The sequence below is a fragment of the Mauremys reevesii genome, linkage group 7 (assembly GCF_016161935.1).
Source record: "Mauremys reevesii isolate NIE-2019 linkage group 7, ASM1616193v1, whole genome shotgun sequence".
NCBI classification, from domain to species: Eukaryota; Metazoa; Chordata; order Testudines; family Geoemydidae; genus Mauremys; species Mauremys reevesii.
The window spans coordinates 21,822,006-21,844,768 of record NC_052629.1 but is presented as its reverse complement, the minus strand read 5'-3'; the positions used below and the strand labels follow the sequence as shown (position 1 = coordinate 21,844,768).

The 22,763-nt window shown below is 40.4% G+C and overlaps 1 protein-coding gene across 1 annotated transcript in view; it reads left to right on the top strand.

Annotated features, from left to right (window-relative positions):
• ADAM12 (ADAM metallopeptidase domain 12) overlaps nucleotides 1–22,763 on the top strand; it is a 320,435-nt gene that overhangs the window by 90,672 nt on the left and 207,000 nt on the right. Inside the window, exon 4 of the mRNA XM_039546827.1 lies at nucleotides 2,886–2,959. Within this exon, the coding sequence (XP_039402761.1) occupies nucleotides 2,886–2,959 (74 nt within the window). The remainder of the gene's footprint in view (nucleotides 1–2,885; nucleotides 2,960–22,763) is intronic.

The window sequence follows — 22,763 nt, the reverse complement described above, 5'->3', positions numbered from 1 at the left end:
GTTTGTTTCACAGACTAGACTCCTTTCTAATCTGGGCCCAATCCTTTCCCTTGGTACAGTCCTTGTTCCAGCTCAGGTGATAACTAGGGCCTTGACTACTCTTGCACATTATACTGCAATAAAGCCTCTCAGAGTGCACTTTCTTACTCACCGTCCACACTGGCAAGACACACAACGCGCTCTGACTCCCTGGCTGGAGCGCTCCTGGTACTCCAGTTTGGCGAGAGGATTAACAGCTGTTGTGTATTGGGTGAGATGCTTCAGTGCCAGTGTAAACGAGAAGTAACGTTACAATGCTCTAATTGACCTCTGGAAACATCCCATAATCCCCTTAACTGAAGTGGCCTCTCTTGTCTTTGTTGTGAACTCGGGACATGGAAGTGCCCTTTCAAAGCTCCGTTTCAGAGTGCCGGCTGCTTATCTGGTCTGAGAAAAAAACAAACAGCTAATGTTTGCTTTGAGTAAGTGAGAGAGAGGTGGGAGGGCTCCCTTTTGGAGTGCTGGCTGCTCCGAGGGAAAAAACCAAACAGCTAATGTTTGCTTTGAGTGAGAGAGAGGCAGGGGAGGGAGGGGGGTCTGAACTAACAAGACAGTGTGCTGACACACTTTCAGCTCCCCAGAAACCCACTCTCTCTCCCCCCACACTCCCTGTCACACTCCACCCCACCCCCATTTGAAAAGCACGTTGCAGCCACTTGAATGCTGGGATAGCTACCCATAATGCACCACTCCCGATGTAGCTGCAAGTGCTGCAAATGTGGCCACACCAGTGCGCTTTCAGCTCTCAGTGTGGACAGACCGCAGTGCTTTCCCTAGTGCGCTCTATGAAGGCGGGTTTAACTTAAAGCACTCTACAGCTGCAAGTGTAGCCAAGCCCTAGGGGATTTCTCATGACTGCAACCCCCTTTGCCAGCACACAGGTATACAGGAAGACTTACAAGTAAACAGAGCCATTTACAACCAATTATCCTGGTTAATGGGAGCCATCAAGATTCCAAGCCATCATTAATGGCCCACACTTTGCATAATTACAATAGGACCTCAGAGTTATATTTCATATTTCTAGTTTCAGATACAAGAATGATACATTTATACAAATAGGATGATTATACTCAGTAGATTATAAGCTTTGCAATGATACCTTACAAGAGACCTTTTGCGTGAAGCATATTCCAGTTACTTTATATTCACACTCATTAGAATATTTTCATAAAACCACAGAGTGCAATGTTACAGTAGTGTTTTATATGCCCAGGGCCGGCTCCAGACCCCAGCGAGCCAAGCGCGCGCTTGGGGCGGCATTTTGCCGGGAGGGCGGCAGGCGGCTCCGGCGGATCTCCCGCAGGCACGACTGCGGAGGGTCCGCTGGTCCCACGGCTCCGGTGGACCTCCCGCAGACGTGCCTGTGGGAGGTCCAACAAAGCCGCAGGACCAGCAGACCATCTGTAGACACGTCTGCAAGAGGTCCCCCGGAGCCGCGGGACTGGCAACCGCCAGAGCGCCCTGCACTGTGCGCCGCCCTGTTTGGGGTGGTGGAATTCCTAGAGCCACCCCTGTTAATGCCTACTCCTCCACACTCCTAGAATCTTACAATAGTTTGTTTCAGGCCTTTAACCTTCTCTCTGAGGATCTCTTATTTAATGAATGGAGCCTCATACCTCCTTGATATTATTATTGGGAAACTGGGGAACAGAGAATTGAATATCTTGCCCAGTATCTCACAGAAATTGTGTCAGAGCTGGAAATAAAATCTAGAAGTCCTGAATGGGATTTTTAATTTTTTGGTGCTGTTCTCCAGTTGACATCTCCTCCTCCTTAAATTATTTGTTCATTCTCAATGGTGCTCTAACTATGATCTAGAGAGATCAAATAGTTTGTCTGTTTTCACAGAGATTGTTGTGATTATTTTCTTTATTTCTGATCACTCTGCCTGGAATGGCAGTGGTGGTGGTTTTTTTTTTTAAGTTAAAAACCTTAGGAGGGAGAGGTTAGGGTTTTGTTTTATTTGTTTTTGTTTGGGTTTTGTTTTGTTTTACAGTAAGTTTATAAAAATACCTGTTAAAATTTACAATTATTCCTAGGGAAAAATAAATTAATTCAGCAGTGCTGCCTTTCCCACCGAAGTTCCAATGATGGTCATAGGTCTATGCTACCCAGGGGGTCTACGCTGTAGGCCCTGATTCAGCAAAGTTCTTAAGCACAAGCTTCAAGTACATGAATATTTTGACTGGAGCCATATAACTGACTCCCCAATCTCAGCACCGCAGATTTGGTTACAGGTGAGGAGGGAACTATATGTGACTATAAACATCTTAATTGCAAACTGCGCCACAAAGCCTAAGGCTGATTCAGCTCATTTAAAAAACGCAACAGTGAGCGAGCGCTTTCATGAGGCATTTGTGGCAAGATGTTACACCAGCATTTGGAGAAGAAAAAGATTGTTTCAGAATTGTATTGGGGATATTCCAGAAGGCCTCCAGAAACTGATCTGCAATGTACTGCTGTGGTTCTGTCTTACAAACTGAATCAGAGCTATAGTCCTGCCACAGTCTGATCTCAGGAAGAGTACATGTGATATAATTGCTTAACATGTATAGACTCTTTCGTCTGTCTTTGTGAAGCAAGTGTGATACCCTGCTGATTCCCATACTGCCGGTCTCTCTGTTTATTAACAGAGAAATATTGCTTATGAGATGTTGCATTGCAAAGAGTTAATGTTCTCTCAACATTATGTTCTTCCTTCAAGGAATAAGGGCCCTATTGTGTCAGGTTCCCTGAGTTGCCATTGTATACAGCAGGATTTGGGTGCTTAGCACATTGCAGCATCAGTCCCTAAGAGAATATTATTGGCATTGAACTTAGTTGTCATCTTTTTCATTTTTCAGAGTCACCCAGCACTGATGAAGTTTCTAATACAAACTGAAAGTAAGCGACTAGTCATCAGTCTGGAGAGAAATGAGTAAGTAGATCTGATTCATATTCCTTGCACACAGGAGGTGCTAGTGGAGGGATTATAGTCTTAAAACTGATGGGGTGTGTAATGCTTGGATCTGTGGGAAAGTCTACTTCCTAGTGCTTATGGAAACAAACTCCTGCCAAGAGTGTTTCATTCCAGTTTGTATTTTGGCTCTTATAATTCTGGTTACTGTATTGTAAGAATCTAGTATCTCTATATATGACATTGAAAAGAAAACCATTTCCTCTCAGTGTTTTCCTTGTTATCAGCCTTTTGTTTTTCCTGTGGCAACTCCCTCTGTTTACATATTGAGGGAAACCCTGTGGGTCCTGGAGCATCTTCCTGGAGGGTCTATTCTTCCCTGATACCCCCTGCTGCCATTGGCTGACTGCCTGTGCACACACACTGTGCCCCTGAGATACAGAGCATGAGTCAGTCAGTATTAATCCCCTGTTGGAATTTTCAATGGAGGTTCCATGGGCTTCTTGGAGTGGGAGGTGAGATGATGCCACATAAAGCAGTTACCATCTGTCTTGGTCCCACCATCCCTGGTAAGATGATACTCCCAAACTGCAAAGCCCCAGCTTTGTGATGTTCATGCAGTAGAGCCTCTATGGGGGAGGTGAACAATTCCTATTCAACCCTTTTCTCTCTAATCTACACTTACCGGCCACATGGACTGTGTTTTGTGCAAATTTCAGCTGCACTTGCTGGTACTGTATGAAATGCCCATAAGTAGGCAGGACAGAGCTGTGTGTTTCTCTTTGGTACCGCTAGTTCGGTTCATTATTATGAGACTGAGGTCAAGGCCCCCTGGTACTAGGCACTATACATACACATAGAAACAGGGTCCCTGTCATGAAGAATTTACTGTCCAATTAGACAAGACAGACAAGGGGTGAGGAACAGAGGTACACAGAAATTAAGTGGCTTGCCCAGGGTCACTGAGGAAGTCAGAGTCAGTAATTGAACACAGATCACCCAAGTTTTAGTCCTTTGCCTTAACCAAGAGGTCATCCTTCCTCTTTAGGCCTAAGTTCTCATGCCAACAGTACCAACCACATTCTGGGAAGCAGACAGAGGTGGAACCATCCAAGTGAACAGAAAATGTCCTGTGTGTCTCATACAAAATACTATACAGTTTGTGTTACATTGCAGATCCAGGGTCAGACGCATTCTGTGATCACATTTTCCTAAAACTATAGAATAGCAAAAAGGATTTTCTGCAGGTTTTCTAGCTGGTGAACTCTAGCAATAAACGCTTCTTTTCATCTAACAGAGAAGCTGCAAGCACAGACATACAGTGATTGTACTGTATAAACTTTGGGGGGGAGGGGCGTAGAGCGGGAGATGAAAGCAAATGGCCACAGTATGAAACGTGCTGCGCTCAAGCTGGTGACAAGTCAGCGTGGACCTCAGTGAGGACACCTCTCTACTATTTCATGGTAAAACTAGGAATAATGCTTTTTATTACCAGTCAGTTGGATGATCGGAACATCATCCCTCTGTGGCACAATGTCCACTGCACTCTCCCAGTCGGTGTTATACCCAAATCACAATGGTCGTTGATTTTCAGTGCTTCTTAGTAGTTCATTTCCTCTGTCTGAAACAAGATGCAGATTGCACATTCTGAGATTATTCAGTTCCAATTGTTCATTGCAGCTAAAAGAAGACTGAATTTGCTTAGTAAGTGTGGTATTAGTTTTATATTCTTTTAACTTTTGAGAAAAAGGATACCTAGTTTCCTGAGTGTAGAATGTGCCACAATTGAAGAAGCTATTCATATTCTCTATCAAAGATTTAAAAGAATATAAAACCACTAATATTGACATTAGTATACATATTAAATCCTGTTTTACCTGTAGTCAACAATTGGATTTAGATGTCTTCAGGACTGCAAGTCGTGTTGACTTTGGGCTAGTCTACACTTACCAGCCGGGTCGACGCGGTGAGTTCGACTTCTCGGAGTTCGAACTATCGCGTCTAATGTGGACGCGATAGTTCGAACTCCGGAAGCGCCGCGGTCGACTCCGGTACTCCACCACTGCAAACGGCGGTGGCGGAGTTGACCTTGGAGCCGCGGACTTCGATTCTGTGGCGTCTGGATGGGTGAGTAGTTCGAACTAGGGTACTTCGAATTCAGCTACGCTATTCACGTAGCTGAATTTGCGTACCCTAGTTCGACCCCGCTTCTTAGTGTGGACCAGCCCTTTAAGAGATAAAAAGCACTTGAAAGGACTGCAAATCAGCTAATGTGAGAACTCAAGCATCTGCTTGACTAACAGAAATGATGATATGCATCAATTTTGGAATACAGGGGTTTACTTTTAAAAAAAATCCTTTATTTACAAATTATCTTTACTTACCTATCCAGTAAGTTCTTCCGGACCGAAATGTGATTTTTTTAGTGTATATTTTATTAATTTTTCTAAATAGAACAAATATATCAGATTCATCATAATACACAACGTAAATAAAGAGGGTCAGGGTAAAGGGAAGGGAGGAGAAGTGGCATACCTATCTTCAGGGTCTATGTTAATCCTAGACCTCTAAAAAGTCATCCCTAATTGCTTTGCATTTTGGGGCACTCCTTTTTTGTGGAGTGCCAGTCATTTGCTTGCTGCGAGGCCTGACTCAGTGTTATGGCTGACATCAGTATTTGGTGAGGATTGACTTTTCCATTTTTGCAGGATAAATTTTGTAGTGACCAAAGCTGCACATTGGAACCACAGTGTCTTGTCAGATAATCTCCAGGTATCAAGGATGTATCCCAAAATGAAACGTAAGTGGGAGGGCTTCAGTTTAGCATCCAATATCAAATTGGTCCTCCTCCCCACCTCTTACCAAAATTCTTGATACAGGGGCATTCCAAAAACATGAGCTAATGTGACATCAGCAGCGTTCAGCATTTATGAGTCCATTACCATTAGCCTATGTGGGGATCAGTATGTTTGAACAAGTATTTTTTGATTAATAAGCCATAGCCTCAGGTTACTTAGTTACTTTTTTAACATTAGATACAATTGTATTCCCTTGGGTCGGAAATAGTTGTCCATCCAAATCTCTATTCTAAACAACTCTCAAATTATCAATCTTTGGCAGAGATTTTTGGGCCAGAAAATTGTAGAAGGATACCACTGGTTGAGTAAATCAAGAAGTTTCCTCCAAAATAAGTAGTTCTGGAGCTCCCAATGCGTCTGGTCCAAATACATTTATAAGTAAAAGCTTTAACTGGAGATATTTCCATGCTCCAGGGCAGAGCAAGCCAAATTGTTGCTGATGATCTACAAATGGTTTTAAATTTACAATTGTCAATTAACTGTGACACTGTCATAATACCTCTGTCCATCAAATCCTACCACCAGTTTTGCCATGGATTTTAAGGATAGGATTGCTCCATAGGACCACCTCTACAGGGAAGACTGGATGGGAACAAAATTGCCTTGCCAAGTTTGACCAGGCTTGCCTCACAGCCATTATTGTGGGACCTCTGGAACCATCAAATCTATAATAATTTGATCCTACAATACCTGAAACGGGGAGAGGGTATACCAGTTCTCAGTGTCTGAACCTAAGGTGGGGTCTCTGCGGTCATATCTAACACCCATAAAGATGTCTGGCTTAACAAAAAGGAGATATGATAATTGTCCAAGTTGGGAAAACAATATCTGCCCAGAGATAGGGGGAGCTGTACTTTGTTGAGAGGCAGTCTAGGTTTCTTACCTGCACCTCAAAGGAACATTCCAAAAATATTATTGAATTTCTTAAAATAACTTTGAGGAATAGAAATAGGGAGACTCCTCCAAACATACAAAATTCTGGGAAGGACATTCATTTTCAGGATATTAATTTTACCCCACACACTGAGGGTTAACAAACTCCATTTTCCCAAATCATTAGCCAATTGGACGATAATTGGTTCTATATTTATCTTAAGGATGTTCTGAATATTTCTGGGAATCAGTATTCCTTTTTCTGGACTGGAATGTGTTTTTTAGTACATGTTTGTACAGCACCAGCACAATGAGTTCCTAACCGCCACTGACTATCTGGGCACTTTTGCAATACAATAAATAAATATTACTTATTATCCTCACTTCTGGAATTTGTAAAATACTAAGCTGTTGACAGACACCAGACCACATAAATAGCTGGCCATAGATCTAGCAAGAGTCACTTCTCCCTTCTTTCTGGTTGGTGCTATTGACTTACTTTTTAAGACAAAATTTAGTCTTAAGGATTTTTTTTCCATTTAATTTAAGATTTTTTACTCAAATTCAGGAAATGAAAAAGTTAAGAATCCAACAGCAAAATTAGCACAGCAACATCAATAACTTGGTTAAGGTACATATTGGTGAACACCATTGTCGTGTACGTTGCTTCGCAGTGTGCATTGGATGAATATCTATGTGGTATTCATAATTACTGTTGGTGTGCATGGCACTATGCAGATATATAAGAAGAAATAATCTATGTTTCACAGAGTTCACAATCTAAGGACTTGATGCTTTTCCCACATAAATCAGTGGCTCCATTATAGTGGTGTCAGTGGCGTATGTAGAGGCAGGTCCTGTGTTGCAATATGTAGCTATAGAATGATGGGGTACGAGAATGGTTGGAGAGAATGTAACACATGCTCTTGAAATTTGTATTGTTTAGAAGCAGCACCATGCTTACCTTTGTTTCCAAGAATTTTGGGAGGTCGTTGTGGCTAGGTTCTCAGATTCATGAAAAGAAGCCTTCAGAAGAAAAGAATAGAATGGGCAGGATGCTTAACTAGGGCCAGATCATTCCCTATGCAGATTATTTCCATTAGAATTATTTTGTGAGGAAGAGTGTCCCCACCCATCTCCACAGAGCTGGTTGGGATTTCATCTCCTAAATCTCCCCTGAGGCTCCACAAAGGCAAAACTTAGTCTGTCTTCCCTCCTCCCCCCACCACATGCATTCCAGTTCCCTGACAGCACAGCTCCTTCACCAGCTATGCTGCTAAGAAATCCTTCACAGCCCTGGGATCTCCGTGAAAGGGAATTTCAACCGGCAGGGCTGAAACCTAGTCATCCTTGAGGTATATGGGTTTGTGGGACATGATGCCCTTGACTCCTTCCATCCCCTTTCTAGCAGCACAGCCCTACTCCAGTAGAAGGGTTTCTGCGGGCTCACAATAGGAGATGGGGAACAATTCAGTGCAGCAGCACTGTTCCTTTCCACTCTCCTCCAGGCTGTGTCCCTGTAACCTCTACTTGTGAATATGGAGGACATGATATGGCCCCTAGTGATTATAGCTGCTGGGGACCGGGAGTTGGGTGGATTCTATTCCCAGCTGTGCCACAGACTCACTCGCTCTGATGGTGATTAAATCACTTATCCTCTCTGTTTTCCATTTGCAATATGGAGATAAAGCCACTTGCTTCACACAGGCATTGAGGCTTAATTGATTAATTTGTATAAAGCCTTTTGAAATCCTCAGCTGAGAGGCACTAAAGAAACACAAAATAGAAAGTACCAAAATTAACCTTTTGGAGAATGAAGTTTAATATATGAAACATAAACTGCCTCTTACAAAGATGAGTGTTGGAAAAAACCATTGTCAGTGTGCTTGAGATAAATTGAAATGCTAAGTACAAATACCTTTACAATTTGTCATTAAATAAAATGATGACAAAGTCCTGACATGCATGCTCTGTAACGTTACTGCTGATTGTTTCGTGTAAAATATGTTATCCCTTGGGGAATCAGGGGGCAAAAACCTAAATGACATAAGTTCTGCATTGGGTTATGCAAAAACTGGGTACAGTTTTCCAGACTTAGCAGAAACAGCTGCTCTGAGTAGCCTTCACATTAAAACCCATTTACTGAAAATTAGAGATTTTCCAAAGCTAGAGTTATATTTCAAGAAATGATTTCAGATGCATTAGCTGACCCAATTGGGGAATGGTGTGTTAAACCATCTGTTATCTGTGGGAATATTTAATGTGAATTAAATAGTTTGTTGATTTTTTAGAATCAGAAGATGTGTTCATGTTTTGTTTTTATGCAGCATTTATAATTGGCACCAGGAAGGATTATGTAAATACATACTCAGACACATACATAGATTTCAGGTTTTCTTTATGTTCTTCAACTATCAAGCATACTTTAAATCTCCCTACATAAATGTTTGCTAGTGTTCGAGAACTTTTATTTTAGTGACCAGACAGAAGTCATATTTGGTAAAAGCAGAATTATTTGCAATAAATTCCATTTGTCTGTCTTAGAGGACTATCTTGGGAATGCATGTTGCAGGCACATTTATGATTTAGTTCCAAAATATGATTGCACTTCTGGGTGCCTTGGAGTTCTTCAATACCTCAAAATGTTTTAGAAACACTTGTCATCTGAAGAGACTTTCAAAATCAGCAAATCATCTACCAGCTACAAAATAAAATTTCATTTGAAGTAGCCCTCACTGTATTATACTGCATTACATGAAATAATACCAATGCAGTTTTACTGTGCAAGCTACAGTAATTTATGTGCTTGTAAATTCCATTAAAGTTAATGGGGATTATGCATGTGGTTTAAAGGGAGAGCAGATTTAATATAGTAAATGAAACTAGAAAAAAATTAACATTAAATCTGAGTTTGTCAGTGGAGTGGTATGTGGCAAATCTATAACTGTTTTCTAGGTGCAATTGTATACTGATTGTAGAAACATACTGTATACAAAATAGGCATCTATTCAGCAAAGCATTTAAGCACATGCTTAATTTGAAGCATGCGAGTAATCCAGTTGAAGTGCTTTGCTAGCTTGGGCCACAATTAAGAAACACAGCTTTGAACAGATGTTAGCCCTTTTTAACCTTGAATCACATGGATGTAAAAGGGTCAATCAGACAAAGATGGAAGGTTAAAATAGGGAGGTAATTTAATAATAAATTAGAGAGCATCTGAGGGAAGAGTGGGGAAGAAGGATGGCTTTGTACTGAGGGCCCTTCCTTGAGACTCAGGAAATCCAGGGCCAGTTCCCAGCTTTACCACAGACTTCCAACATGACCTTGAGCATCTCACTTATTATGGTGTCATAGGTCTCTCCCCCACTTGGAGCTGTTCGGTTCCAAAAATGGGGACCTGCATGGACTCCTCTAAACTAAAAATCCTAGTTTAGATCTGGTAAAAGCTGCCACCACCCAATAATGTATGTGTATTGGGACACAGTCCTTCCCCAAAATCCTTGGGGATCCCAAGAGCCCCAAATCCATGGAGTTCTTACACCTAGGAGAAGTAAACCATTCCCCCCTGCTTCCTCCCCCCTCCCTTTTCCTAGGAGAGCTACCGGGATTCAACTACAGAGGGATGCCTTCCTCCTCCCTCCTCCCCTTTCCCTGAGAATTCACCCAAGGAAAGATCAACCAAGTCCTTAACAGAAAAGATTTATTAAAGAATTAAAAAAAGTAAACTATCTCTGTAATACCAAGATGGAACAATACACAGGGTCTAAACTTATCAATCTCTGGAGAGAATTCCCCCTCCCTTCTTTCTCAGTAAAAGCAATAACAGTACAGAATTAAGGAAATTCTATAGCAAAACACACAATTGCAAATACAGAAATAACAATATAAAAATACTAGTTCCCTTTCTAATACTCACTAGCTTGAATAGAAGAAATTATTGCAGAACTCTGAGAGGACTTGATTAAAACGTCTGGACTCCTTTAATTCCAACTAGCGAGTCACTCAAACAAAGGACACAGGAAAAAAACTTCCCTCCACAGGGATTTTAAATTATCTTGTCCCTGATTGGTCCTCTGGTCAGGTGTTCACAGGTACTGCTTGTAACCCTTTACAGGTAAAAACAAACCTTAACCCTTAACTAACTGTTTATGACATATGGGAATAATAATTCCCCCTGACCTGAGAAGGGTAATATGGCATATCTAAATGGAGATATAGAACATATGGATTTCACTGCTCATTTCCCTTCAAGTTTGTGTTAAGTCCAATTTATAATGTATTTTAAGAAAGAAATAAAGAACAGAAAAATATAATCCTCTCCTGTTCCCCTTGCAAATTTCCCCAGGCCTTTCTCTTGCTGGGGCATAATCTGCCCCACTACAGAAGAGACCACCCATCTAACCTGGCAGATCCGTTGCAAGTCTAGATATCCAGAAGTCTAGGGCCATCTCTGACTATGCAGTGGCACTATGTCCCTGGCAGTAATGATACAGTGGAGCCACAATACCAGGGATTCCTCTGGTTGTGAATACCACAAGGGGAATCCCAAAGCAGAAGGTATCATGGAAAAGATAATTCTGCCCTGGTATGTGTTAACTTTTCCCGTCAGCTCCTGGTGGCTGGAAAGAGGACGATGTGTGTGTCCCCATTATTATTATTATAATTTATTATCATTTTGACCTGTCTACTCCTGCCCCAATTTGTCTTCTTCCCAAGGGTGGCTATCCAAACCACCAGAGAGGTCTCCAAGAAGCCTGGATTAAGTGGGGTTGTAGGGGCTACCTCTTACACAGGAGGGAAGAGTTGTATGCCTGGTGGATCCTCTCCATGCACAGCTCAGGGGCACACTCCCTCCTTGAGATTTATTGTACAATGTATGCCTAGTCTGTGGCTAGGCCATAGACTTCCTGCGTGACCTCACGCAAATCACTGACCTTTACTGTGCCTACGTTTCCTCATCTATAAAATGGCACATTTGGAAGGAAGGAGATGACTAAAACAGAAATGAAATACCCACAGGCCAGATTTGTATACTTGGATGACTAAAGCTAGGCATCTAAATCCATATTTAGGCCCATAAATAAAAGTGATGTGATCTTCAGAGGGGATGAGCATATGCAGCTCCCACTTAAGACAATGAAAGATGCTGGTGCTCACCGCCTCTGAAAATCAGAACATTTTATTTAAGGACCTAATTATGGATTTTGGCATCTGATCCAACTCCCACTCAAGTAAGTGGAAAGACTCCTCCTATTGATTTAACTAGGAGTTGGATCAGGTCCTAAGCCCTTAACTTTAGGCACTCACATTTGAAATTTTGGCCTAAACCATCCATAGACTCTTTTCTTAGTCATAAAAATACTTTGTGCACACTTCTGTAGGAAAAAAAAATCCCTCTGTTCCTCCCAACCTGTTCTTTCTGAATAGAAATCATGACTGGCCTGTTGACGATGCTCTAGCTGGCATGATTTAAAAAGAAATAAAGGACTTCCACTGCCAAAGAAAATAACTGACAATATTTGTTAATTAATTGACATATTTGTGTATAATCATTGGCTTGAAATGTGGATAAAGAAAACGAGTCAAAACAAACAAAATTATTAAATGGAGAAATAGGGCCTCCCAGAATATACTTACTGTTGTAATTCACTGCTGTAATTTGGTCAAGGAGACTGTAACTCCCTGACTATTTTATCTGCAAGTACTGGAGCCAGGAGCCATACTGCGGTGTTTCAGAGCAAGCTGACAATTGTAGTTACACTTTAGTGGCAGTAAAAATTTGTTCTGAAAGTCAAAAATGTAATTCACTGCCACCATTGGTACTAGTCTAAATGTGTGCACCACACAGATATTGGGAGTCAGTTATTAACAGTTCGTGGGAAGGGTAATGTTGATACCATTGTTTTATTAATTTTGAAAAAACGAAATAAGGTCAATACTACTACTTAGCATATGCGCAACATGCCTCAAGTGGCACGTGACTAAGATTCATCATCAAATTTGGTCTGATTGTTGGATCATTAGCTTCCCTGGCCTGGGTTGGGCACTGATGTGCATAGAATTGAATATTGCTAAGTATTGTAAACTGTGGTAGCTTTGCTTAAAGTAAACCATGTTATTGTTTCCTAAACTCAGCAATTATTCGTTAGTGTTCAAATATGTGTGCTGTGATCTTTTTGCAAGTTTTTTTTAAATAAAAAGGAATATTCTTTGTTTTGGGAGGAAAGAGAGGTATCTTTCCTGATCACATGGCTAGTGATGGTTAAAAATTTCACTAGTCTCCTTAGTAACTTTGATAAAGTTGGTAATTATCCTGTAAAATTATCTAGCATTAGAACTGGCAAGCAATTTACCAATTGTAGGCAAAAGCTATTGTTAAGGATAGAGTGAGACTTCCCATATAATGCTCTGTATTCATAGTCTCTCAATGTTCTGGAAAAAAAAAATCTTTTTGATGAAATTGTTCATGCTTGATCTCAGAACAAAGATTATATTTTTAGAAGGTTTGAGCAAAATCTATTTATCAATTTTTGTTACATGGGGAAGAAAATATATATACTACTTCTCCTAGTGTTAAGACATTTCACCCCATACAACATAACAGTGGCTGGATTTTACAAGATGAAACTTCACAGGCGGCCAGTCTTCACCTAGGACTTGTCTCCAGGCTAGTTTGTGCAAACAATGAAAGAACAAGTAACGGGGTTCCAAGGAACATGGAATTTATACGTGCACAATTTGAAATTTCCTCCAGTTGCATGGCCAGATTATTCCACAGTCTTGTAAGTGATATTGTAAATTGGTAACAGCAATGTTAGTTATGTACATGTGGATTTGGCTGCTACTTTGCTATGTAGTTCCATTGTAGCACCAGTTTGGGGCTATGTCAAAATGGAAGTACCCAATGAAATCAGGAGAGAGAGCTATGATGGTTTGATCTGTCTTCCTCCCCCTCCCCGTCTTTTTTTTTTAAACCTACAAAAAGGAAGGCTGGGGAAAAGATTAATTACAAATATTTACATTCATATAACACTTAGAATAGTAAGGAGAAAAGGACCAAACTGCTGTTCCAGAGCCGCTATTGTGACCACCCTGATGATTGCAAGTCACCATGTCATGAACATGTCCATGCCCTCTTTATCTCATGTCCTCCAATGTCCTGGGAAACAGCTGGACTGTGCCACATAATGAATTTATGGAAGAACATGCTTGCACTACCCCTAGGCCAAAAGATTGTGGAGCCAGCTGGGGAATGAAGACATGTATGATTCTCTAAGAACATTAGTTTTAGACGCTGCAACCTGATAATAGCTTTGAATCAAGCGAACACAAGGTATTGTCTTGTGCAAAGTTTCTCTGTCACTAGCATCAGAGTAAGGCAAAGAGTTGTATCTGCTAATGAGCTTTATAAAAAGTGTTAGGAGAATATCTTGTTAAATACACTAGGAAGTATAAAGGAATGTTAGCTTTAAATTCTTACTTCCTGTCTTTAATGTCATGTTTTCAGATAACTTTATTCTAACATCACTTAGTAGGGAGGCTAGAGAAGAGAATCAGCTGTAATAATGCAAGAGGAATGTCTACTCCCTCTCCAGTGGCTTGTCAAGAAACAGTACTGATGGTGATTTTAATAAAAACACAGAGAAAATATAATAATCCATGGCTTTAAAATAAATACCTGTAATTAGCAAAGAGGAGAGGGAGAAAAATATCTTTCCATAAAGCTTATAAACACCCAACTAAATATTATGTTCCAGCACATGTGGTATATCAGCATCATAACTTAAATGAAGGCCTCTCAGATGCCACCAAAACATTTTTCATTTTGGCAGTTGACACATTAATGTTTCCAACTAACCCCACACATTGTTTGAAAAGCTCTCAGATGACTTCTTGATTATTCCCCCACAATGGCCTCATCTCCCAACCAGGTAGATCTCAGAGTTTGCAACCATTTGGATTAAAGTGGAAATACTTTGGAAAAAGCATGCTGTTTTTCCTTAGGTGTTCAGTGTTTTAGTGGCACTGAAAGTTAGGTGGTGACTTTGTCTTACAGTGTCTGAGAGGCATCTGCTTCCCTTCACAGAAAAGTTGGCAGGTACTACATTCTTGCTCTGAAAAGACAAAGAAATTTTTAAACATTCAGCTCTGATTTTGAAAACGTTCCTTTAATTAATTTTCTGCTATGTATTTTCATTTTGATGCTCAGTTCTTATTTAAATTCCTGAGACTGAGAGATGACAGTAAGTTCACTGGCCTCTAGAATTTATCTTCTCTTTGCTCCTAGTGACACTCTCTGGGCTTGTATTCAATTTCTCAGAATTGTTAGCCTCTTCCAAAAGTTCTGCAGAAAAAAATGAATCTTGTTGCCTTGATAAAAGAGTTTTATAGGGAAAGATGCCAGCTACTTAATTATCTTTTCTGATTCACTGTTGAAATTTGTATATATATTTTAAAGGTGTTAGTGAATACAGAATGCACTGAAGAGCAATCCATCAAGAGAATTTTCCCATTTTTTTCATGTAACATCTAGAGAATGAAGGAATCAAAAAGAATAATTCAATTCACTCCCTGGTCCTTCTTCTGGAACCCAAGCTACTGCTAAACCATGTGTGGGACTCCAGTTAGTTTCTCTGGAAACTAAATGCAGGTTCACTCTCGGGCCCAGGAGGGCAACAGGCCTTTTTAGCCTGCAGTTAAACGACACTAAGCTTTCACGGTAGCTAATGCAGCACCTAACTGGAAACTACAAGATACAATCTTCTAGTAGCATTAGTTGTTGGTCTTTTTGTCAATGTCTGATTTCAATAGACCCACCACTGTCAGCAAGGGATTTGCTGTTGCTGGTATCTTGGGACATGTTGCTTAAGACTGACTGGATGTATTTGCTCTTCCACATACCTTTCTTCTCCAACTACCATTGATTCTTTGTCATATGTATGATAATTTAGCCAGAGTCAAGTTCTAGATTGTACGTCATTTTAAATATCGATGGGGTATAGTACATGTGCTACTGTCCTCCCTAAAAAACAAAATAAAGCACAGCTCATGTATTTTAGGAGTAGCACATCAAAGATTTCTGTAAATAGGTAGTGAACTTTATAGTCTTTCTAAAGCTGCATATTTTAGTATGCGGTTCAATCCATTTATTTTATCATAATATTATGGCTACAACCAGGGCCGTCCCTAGGGAGGTGCGGGGCCCAGGACATCAGTGCCGACTTTCTATCTGCCGGGGGGTGCTTCTCTTAGCCCCACCCCTGCCCTGCCCCTTCCCATCCCCACTCCATCCCGCCTCTTCCTGCCCCATCTCTTCCCGGCCCAGTTCCTCCCTCCAGCATGCTGTACCCTCTCCCCTCCCCCACATCACCTCCAGACATGACGAAACAGCTGATTGGCGATGGGAGGGAGGGGGAGGTGCTGATCGGCGGGGCCACCAGCGAGCAGGAGGCGCTGGAGGGAGGGGGAGGTTGGTAGGAGGCTCCTCCTCTCCCCCCCACCTCATCTCGCCACCCGACTCCTCACGAAGCGAAGGGCCCCCCAAAGTGCAGTGTCCGGGGCAGTCGCCCCGATTTGTCGTATCCTAGGGACGGCTCTGGCTACAACATCCATAAGTATTGTAGATCTGCTCATTTCCAATAAGCAGTCATGCTCCCTTGCTTCAAAGCCTAAAATACATTTTGGATTTGAGGAACCAGGTGGAGGTAACACCACAGAAGGGAGAGGATCGGGTGAGGAAGGACAAGAGCTACAGTAATAAGAACACATGACTATATTGCCAACCTTAAGTTGTTCAAAAATTGAGTCAGAGCCCCAACATCACAAGATTGCTTTAAAAATGATGAGATTTTTCTTATATAGACTCCTATTACCCTCCACCCCGTCCCGATTTTTCACATATTCTGTCTGGTCACCCTAGTTCCTAGCAATTTATTTTTTCTCAGACCTCACTGGATCAGTGCAGGGATTGCCTATTCCTTGCCCTGACCCACATATTTACACTGTCTAAATGTTATAGATAAGGGGAGCAATGCCCTATTCCTACATGGTATTCTAGTTTGCGTCTAAGAAAACCAAGTTAGGGATGGTTAGCTTTGATGTGATATTTTCCTGATGTCTGTGGCAGATGATATTTTTCTAAACTTTCATTGTTGTTTTTAAAATGATGTTCAAATGTCAATAAAATAAGTTTCTAAAACATGTGACGTTGAAATGGTATGTGTCAGGCTCTCCTAACAAAATAGGAGTCTCATTTCAGACAAGTTATACTTGCACTGAATTTTACAGAGGTTTTGTAGAGCCAAATTTTAATAATAGATATACACACATTTTCAGTGGGAATGGTGCGCATTCATGTGAGCAGGAGATGGCCTATATTATTCTGTGTGACTGTTACAGTGCTTCCATTTGTTATAAAATAAATGGAAAGTTTATGTCCGGGGCTGAAAGAGAATGATGACCCTTTGAATGTTGTGATATTTGAAAGATGCATGTGTTTATTTTTTATCATAGGCTTACCAGGAGTTTCAAAGGTGTAGTTTTCATCACACTACCACAGTTCTTCACATAAGGCTTGGGATTTCATTCTACTTTCCTTCACCATTAGTTTTGTCAACACAGTTTTCAAGTTTTCAGTTTTCAGTTGGCAGATTTCAGTTGGCACAGTTTTCACAGTTTTGAGTTGGCACACTACAGTTTTCAGTTGGCAGTGGGCATGGTTCTCCATTAACTCGGTATAGAACACACTCCAGGACTATGTTTTTCTCCTCTCCCCTTTAGGTAAAGCATGTCCTACATTTCCCCCAAAAACACAGTTTATGCTTGTTGTAATTTAATACTGTGGCAATAAATGCCTTATCAGTTCTGAAACAGCAGTCTGGATAATTCTAAGCAGATGTTTCTCTCTCTTTAATCATAACATCATTTATTTCTTGGACAGTCCTGATTAGCTGATTTTTACATAATGAAAAAGGATAGTTAATGGCCACTCTTATGTGGGGGTGAACATGGTAAAAAGAACAACTTATTCGCTTGAGAATAAAAGACTGATGAGCCAGTAAAATTAAGCTAAATGGAATGTCTCTTCATTATGAGTCATTAGAAAAGATGACACTGGCTAAGAGATGAAAAATCTTTGAAGACCAGTTGTAAAAGCACAATCTAATGCTTAATAAATATGTCACGGCAACTCATAAATTCTATGTATGCATTTTGTTTTTTTTCAGTAAATGTCAAGTTTGATGAAACAACATTTCCTGTATTAGACATGACCCCTAGTTGGGTGTTGGTTCTGAAGAAACACTTTTGAAATTATTGGCTGCAAAGATTAGTTTAACGCTATAATTTAGTAACCACATCAAAAGTTGGAATAACAGTGTTTAAAACCCACTATATTCTGCTGGAAACAGGGCATTATGAGTACCTGTTAATAAGCAAAGTTTTCCATTATGGATCTGGTGCTCCAGCTTTTGTGTGTGTGTGTGTGTGTGTGTGTGTGTGTGTGTGTGTGTGTTGAAATTTGATCTACATTTTCAAATGGATCTAACTGCATTTTATAGTAGTGGGAGTGATGATAGGATGGCTGGTATTGGCGCTTTCTCTTGTTTCAGTTGGACTAATAATAATAATAATAATTAATAACTTTATTTATGAAATGCCAAAGTACTCAGGGTGCTACACAAGGAATTAAAATAGAATATATCTCAAATTATCCTAATATCGATCAGATAAAAAAAGATAAAATATTAAAAAGCCACACCAAATGGCATCATTAGTAGGGGTTTGGAGTAGGGTCAGCATAAATGCTGGCAATAATTATGATAGAAAACACCTCTGAAACAGAGTTTTGCATGTGTGTGAAAAATTGTGGAGCAGTGGGATAATGCGGATTTCTTATGAAAATGAATGTCAAATGTAAGCATCTACTGTTTTCAAAGATTCATTCACCTGCCAAACTAAGGTTCAATGTTGCAACCCCTAAAATGTGATGTGTCTATTACATAGTTTCTGATCATTCAAAAGGTGGCTTATAAACTGTAATGAAATGTTAATCAACTATAGCTTTTTAATATAGTATGTATTGGATAATATTTTGTTTTGGAAGGGTGATCAGGGAGTCGATGGTTAAAATTTGCCCTGACTTGATCAATGACTCGAATTATTAGTTAAAATGAAAAACACTATTTAAAAAAAACAGAAAAATGTTTAATTTGTTAAAAGTATAAGTAGATTATTTCTAGTCTGTGCTAATTTGACGAATAATAATAAACTCTTATTTCATCTGTGTATCTCAAAATACTTTACAAACCAAGATAGGTAGCAGTATCCCTGTTTTACAGATGGAGAATATGAGACATGAAGGGGGAAGGTTATGGCCTAGATGAGAGTATAACCCAGGTCTCCTGATTCCCAGTCCAGTATTCTGTCTACTGGATAATGTTGCCTCTAGTGGTATTGTTTGTAGTAGTGACACTGTTTTATTGGACACTAATACTCCAATAAATATACTGTATTGCTGTTTTTGTTTATATAGAAAGAAGATGGTGAATCAACTTTTGAGAATCAGTTGCTGCATTTAGTGAAAGGAAAAGGGGGAAAAAGCAAGTATCTTGCCGTAGTGTCCAATTTTAGCGATTTTCTAAAGCATCAGAAAAGAAAGTAATGCATAAATAAGAAATGCACTTGATTTCCTTTAAACTCACAGGTATATTGATTTAGTGTAATAATAAGGCTTATCTGAAATGGGCTTTTCATAGTTGTTACTGAAAGGGTTTAGGCTAGGAGCCACTTTCTGATCTATTTAAGAATAATTGGTGTTGAGACGTGGTTGTGTACATATTTGGAGCCATTTCCATCAAAATTGCAAGTGAATTCTTCTAAGAAGGTCACAAATGCGTGAACATGAAAATGACTTTGTATTAGGAAAGTTTGTTGGAGTGGTATCATCAGAGACAGAGATGTTGGTCTCTTAACTTGATAATTAGAAGAAAAATACATAAACATTCTCTTGGCACCGTCAGGACTATGGTACTTCAGTCTGGTTGGAGGCAGGGGAATATGCTACTTTGTTTTCAGGGGGGGGGGGGGATTTAGCCTGCATTGCAATGTACAGCAATTGACTATAGATTATTGTCACAGTCTCAGAAGATGCCTGGCTCCTTGCTGCAGTTAATGCAACTGCTGTGAACCAAAGGAGACATGCTAATTTTTTTTTAAAAGCCCAGAGTGAGGGGAATGTGACATTTTTATCTCCCCCACCCCTCATTGAAATTATCTAAGAATGGGTCACTGCCTTGAAGAAGTCAGAGATCCTTCCCTACCCCCACAATTGGCATGTGCCCCAAATAAAGTAGGTACACCCTGGAGCAATTAGTTGGAAATGCATCTCAGTGACTGGTAGTGGAAGTAAATGGAATAAAAAAGGACCAGCAATAACTTTTGATAGGTAATGAATTCACTTAGTAGGAAAGGGTAGAGAAGGGATTGAATTGTTTAGTGCATTAATGTGAATGTCTTTCACATCTTACTTATAAGCCTTTTAAATCCCTAGTGTGCAGTTCATATGGTGACCTGAGCCCGTTTTGTTCCTGAACATGGGAAAGATTTCATGTTAGATTTTTTTCAATTCCCATGCAGATAGCACAGAATTGGACTTGATTATATTGGTTTACTTAGCAAGTGATAAGAGGCTTCTCTGATATGCACTGGGGAGAGGAGGAGCCCACACAAATCAAAAACTGCTGCACCAGCACAATTTTTTGGAACAAAGTAATAATCCCTCTCTCTTCTGTAAACTCTCCACAAGGGGCTGGATTCCAATAGCTTTACTCGTGCTGAATAGCACCTTGCTTCCCAAATAGCCCTGCTGGCATCAGTGGGGTTTCCTAGGGAGTAATGCACTACAGTATCAGAATCCGGCCCTCACTATGTATAAGCTGCTTTTACTGTAATGGGCAAGCTATCTTTGCTGTGTTTGGATATTCAAGGAGAGAGAACCTAGAAGCTTTAATGGTCCCTGAGTGAAAGGGCTGGGGAGCCACTAATGTTGCAGGCAGAGTTTCACCTCCCCCTTGGGGGCTGGGTGGAGAGATCGTGATCTGGGTCCTGAAACTCTTTCCCTCAGCTAGTGCCTGGAGAGCTAGTGCCTGGAAGGGAGAGAAGGGCAGTCACAATGAAATTGATTGCCACAGCCTGACTCAGCTGTTCAGGGAATAAAGCTCCCCTGCTAGTCCCTGCTCTGAGTGTGGCTCCCATGATGGTGAGGACATCAGGAGCTACTCACCTGTTATTCTTCATTGTGAGCCCTGGCTCCACCCCCTATTCACAACCTATAGCAGCTGGCCGAGTTCACATGGTGGAGAAAGCTGCATCACAAAGGAGGCTTCATGATTCTCTGAGTCACTCTCAATTTATTCTTTGTTCAGCACCTGGGGTAGTGCAGCTACACGCCAGCCTTATTCAGGGCAGATTTTAGGGTTACAGTGTAGCTCCGTAAGTAATGATTTTGGGTGAGGTTGTGATTCATTTTGGACCACTATATGAGGAAGCGTGGCAGAATCTAGCTCAAGGTTAATATTGCTTCAGCCACAGTCCCCACTATGGTACACTAACTGTAATGTTACCTAGTAGATAAGTAGCTGAAAGCACAATTCCTCAGAAACAAATGCATGTGGCTGGTCGTGCTCTCAGTTAAAGAGGGGAAGTAGCTCTTCTCTCCCCACCAAAATAGTAGAAGGCATTAGACAGCTTAAAAATTCTAAAACTGGGAGTGTTTTTTAACATAACCAATGAACAACCATGCAATATTAAGTAGTTTTGCATTTTAAACCACTGGTAGGGTTTCTACTGACTACATTAAACAGAACTAATGCAAACTTTACATAAATATTTTAATAGTTTTTTTATTGCATTACTTTAGAAAATGTTTAAAGACCAGCTAATGTATGGCAGGAACACTTCATATCCATGCCCTTATTAGTTCTTTTTTAATGGTTTTATTAACACTGTTTAATTGAATATTGACATATGGCACATTTCTGCACGGATCCTATTTTATGTAGGGATTTTACATGAGCTGTTTAGATGTTGTTCAGTAGGACAACATAAGAATGTTGATTAATTGCATGTGCATTTAATTGTATTTAAACTAATTCTGTATAAAAGGTAAAACACTGACGTTGATATTATTGCTAGAGGTTTCTTTTCTGATTAATGTTCGCTATTTTATATGTATTCTTTATACCACTTAATTTAGGTACATTTCAGTTCCCAAGATGCCCAGTTAGCCTGTGTGATCAAACTCAGAGCGAGGGGTCTAAATATTTTAGTCTACGAAATGTTCTCCCTTTTATCTCTCCTGTTATGAATAATTCACTTGTCTACTTATTTTCAAATGTGAATCCTGTTGGGTGGGGGGATAAGAGAGAGGAGAGAATGCATACAGGGAAAAGTAAGTACTACATTGTTGTTAACCTTGCCCTTAAAAACCATTCACACAGTATAGAGGTATGTAGATAGATGCATTGTCTTATGTCAGCTGGCTCAATAGATTCTTGTTGTGAATGTCCTTTGCATGCAGACAGAGGAAGGACTGGCAAGGCCATATATATTTAGCCATACTAACTTGGTTGCTTTTCTCAGGGAAAATGGATTTTCTTGATCTTTTGCTCATATCTTTGTAGAAAGTTGAGATAGGATGGAAGTCAGTCCAGCAGCAAGGGGATCTGTTCAAAATCATATGCAACCTTTAAGCTGCTCATTCAGACTTTGTGTGTTGTGGAGTGCCTTGCCTGGGCCCTCTTCACTGGGTTGAATGTTACCCTGTTTATAAGAACTTTTGAATTCCCAAAATGCTCAGCAAGAAGGTTGAAATCATGACATCTCCCTCCCCTTGAGTGGTCATGTCAGGTGACCGTTTTTGTACACTGCCATGTTTCAGGAGGTAAATAGGTGTGTTCCGCATTTTCAGCTTTTTTTGATTTAGCAATGTCTGCATTTTAATTTAAAGATGCACTAAAACAGTGGTTCCCACACTTGTTCTACCACTTGTGCAGGGAAAGCCCCTGGCAGGCTGGGCCGGTTTGTTTACCTGCCAC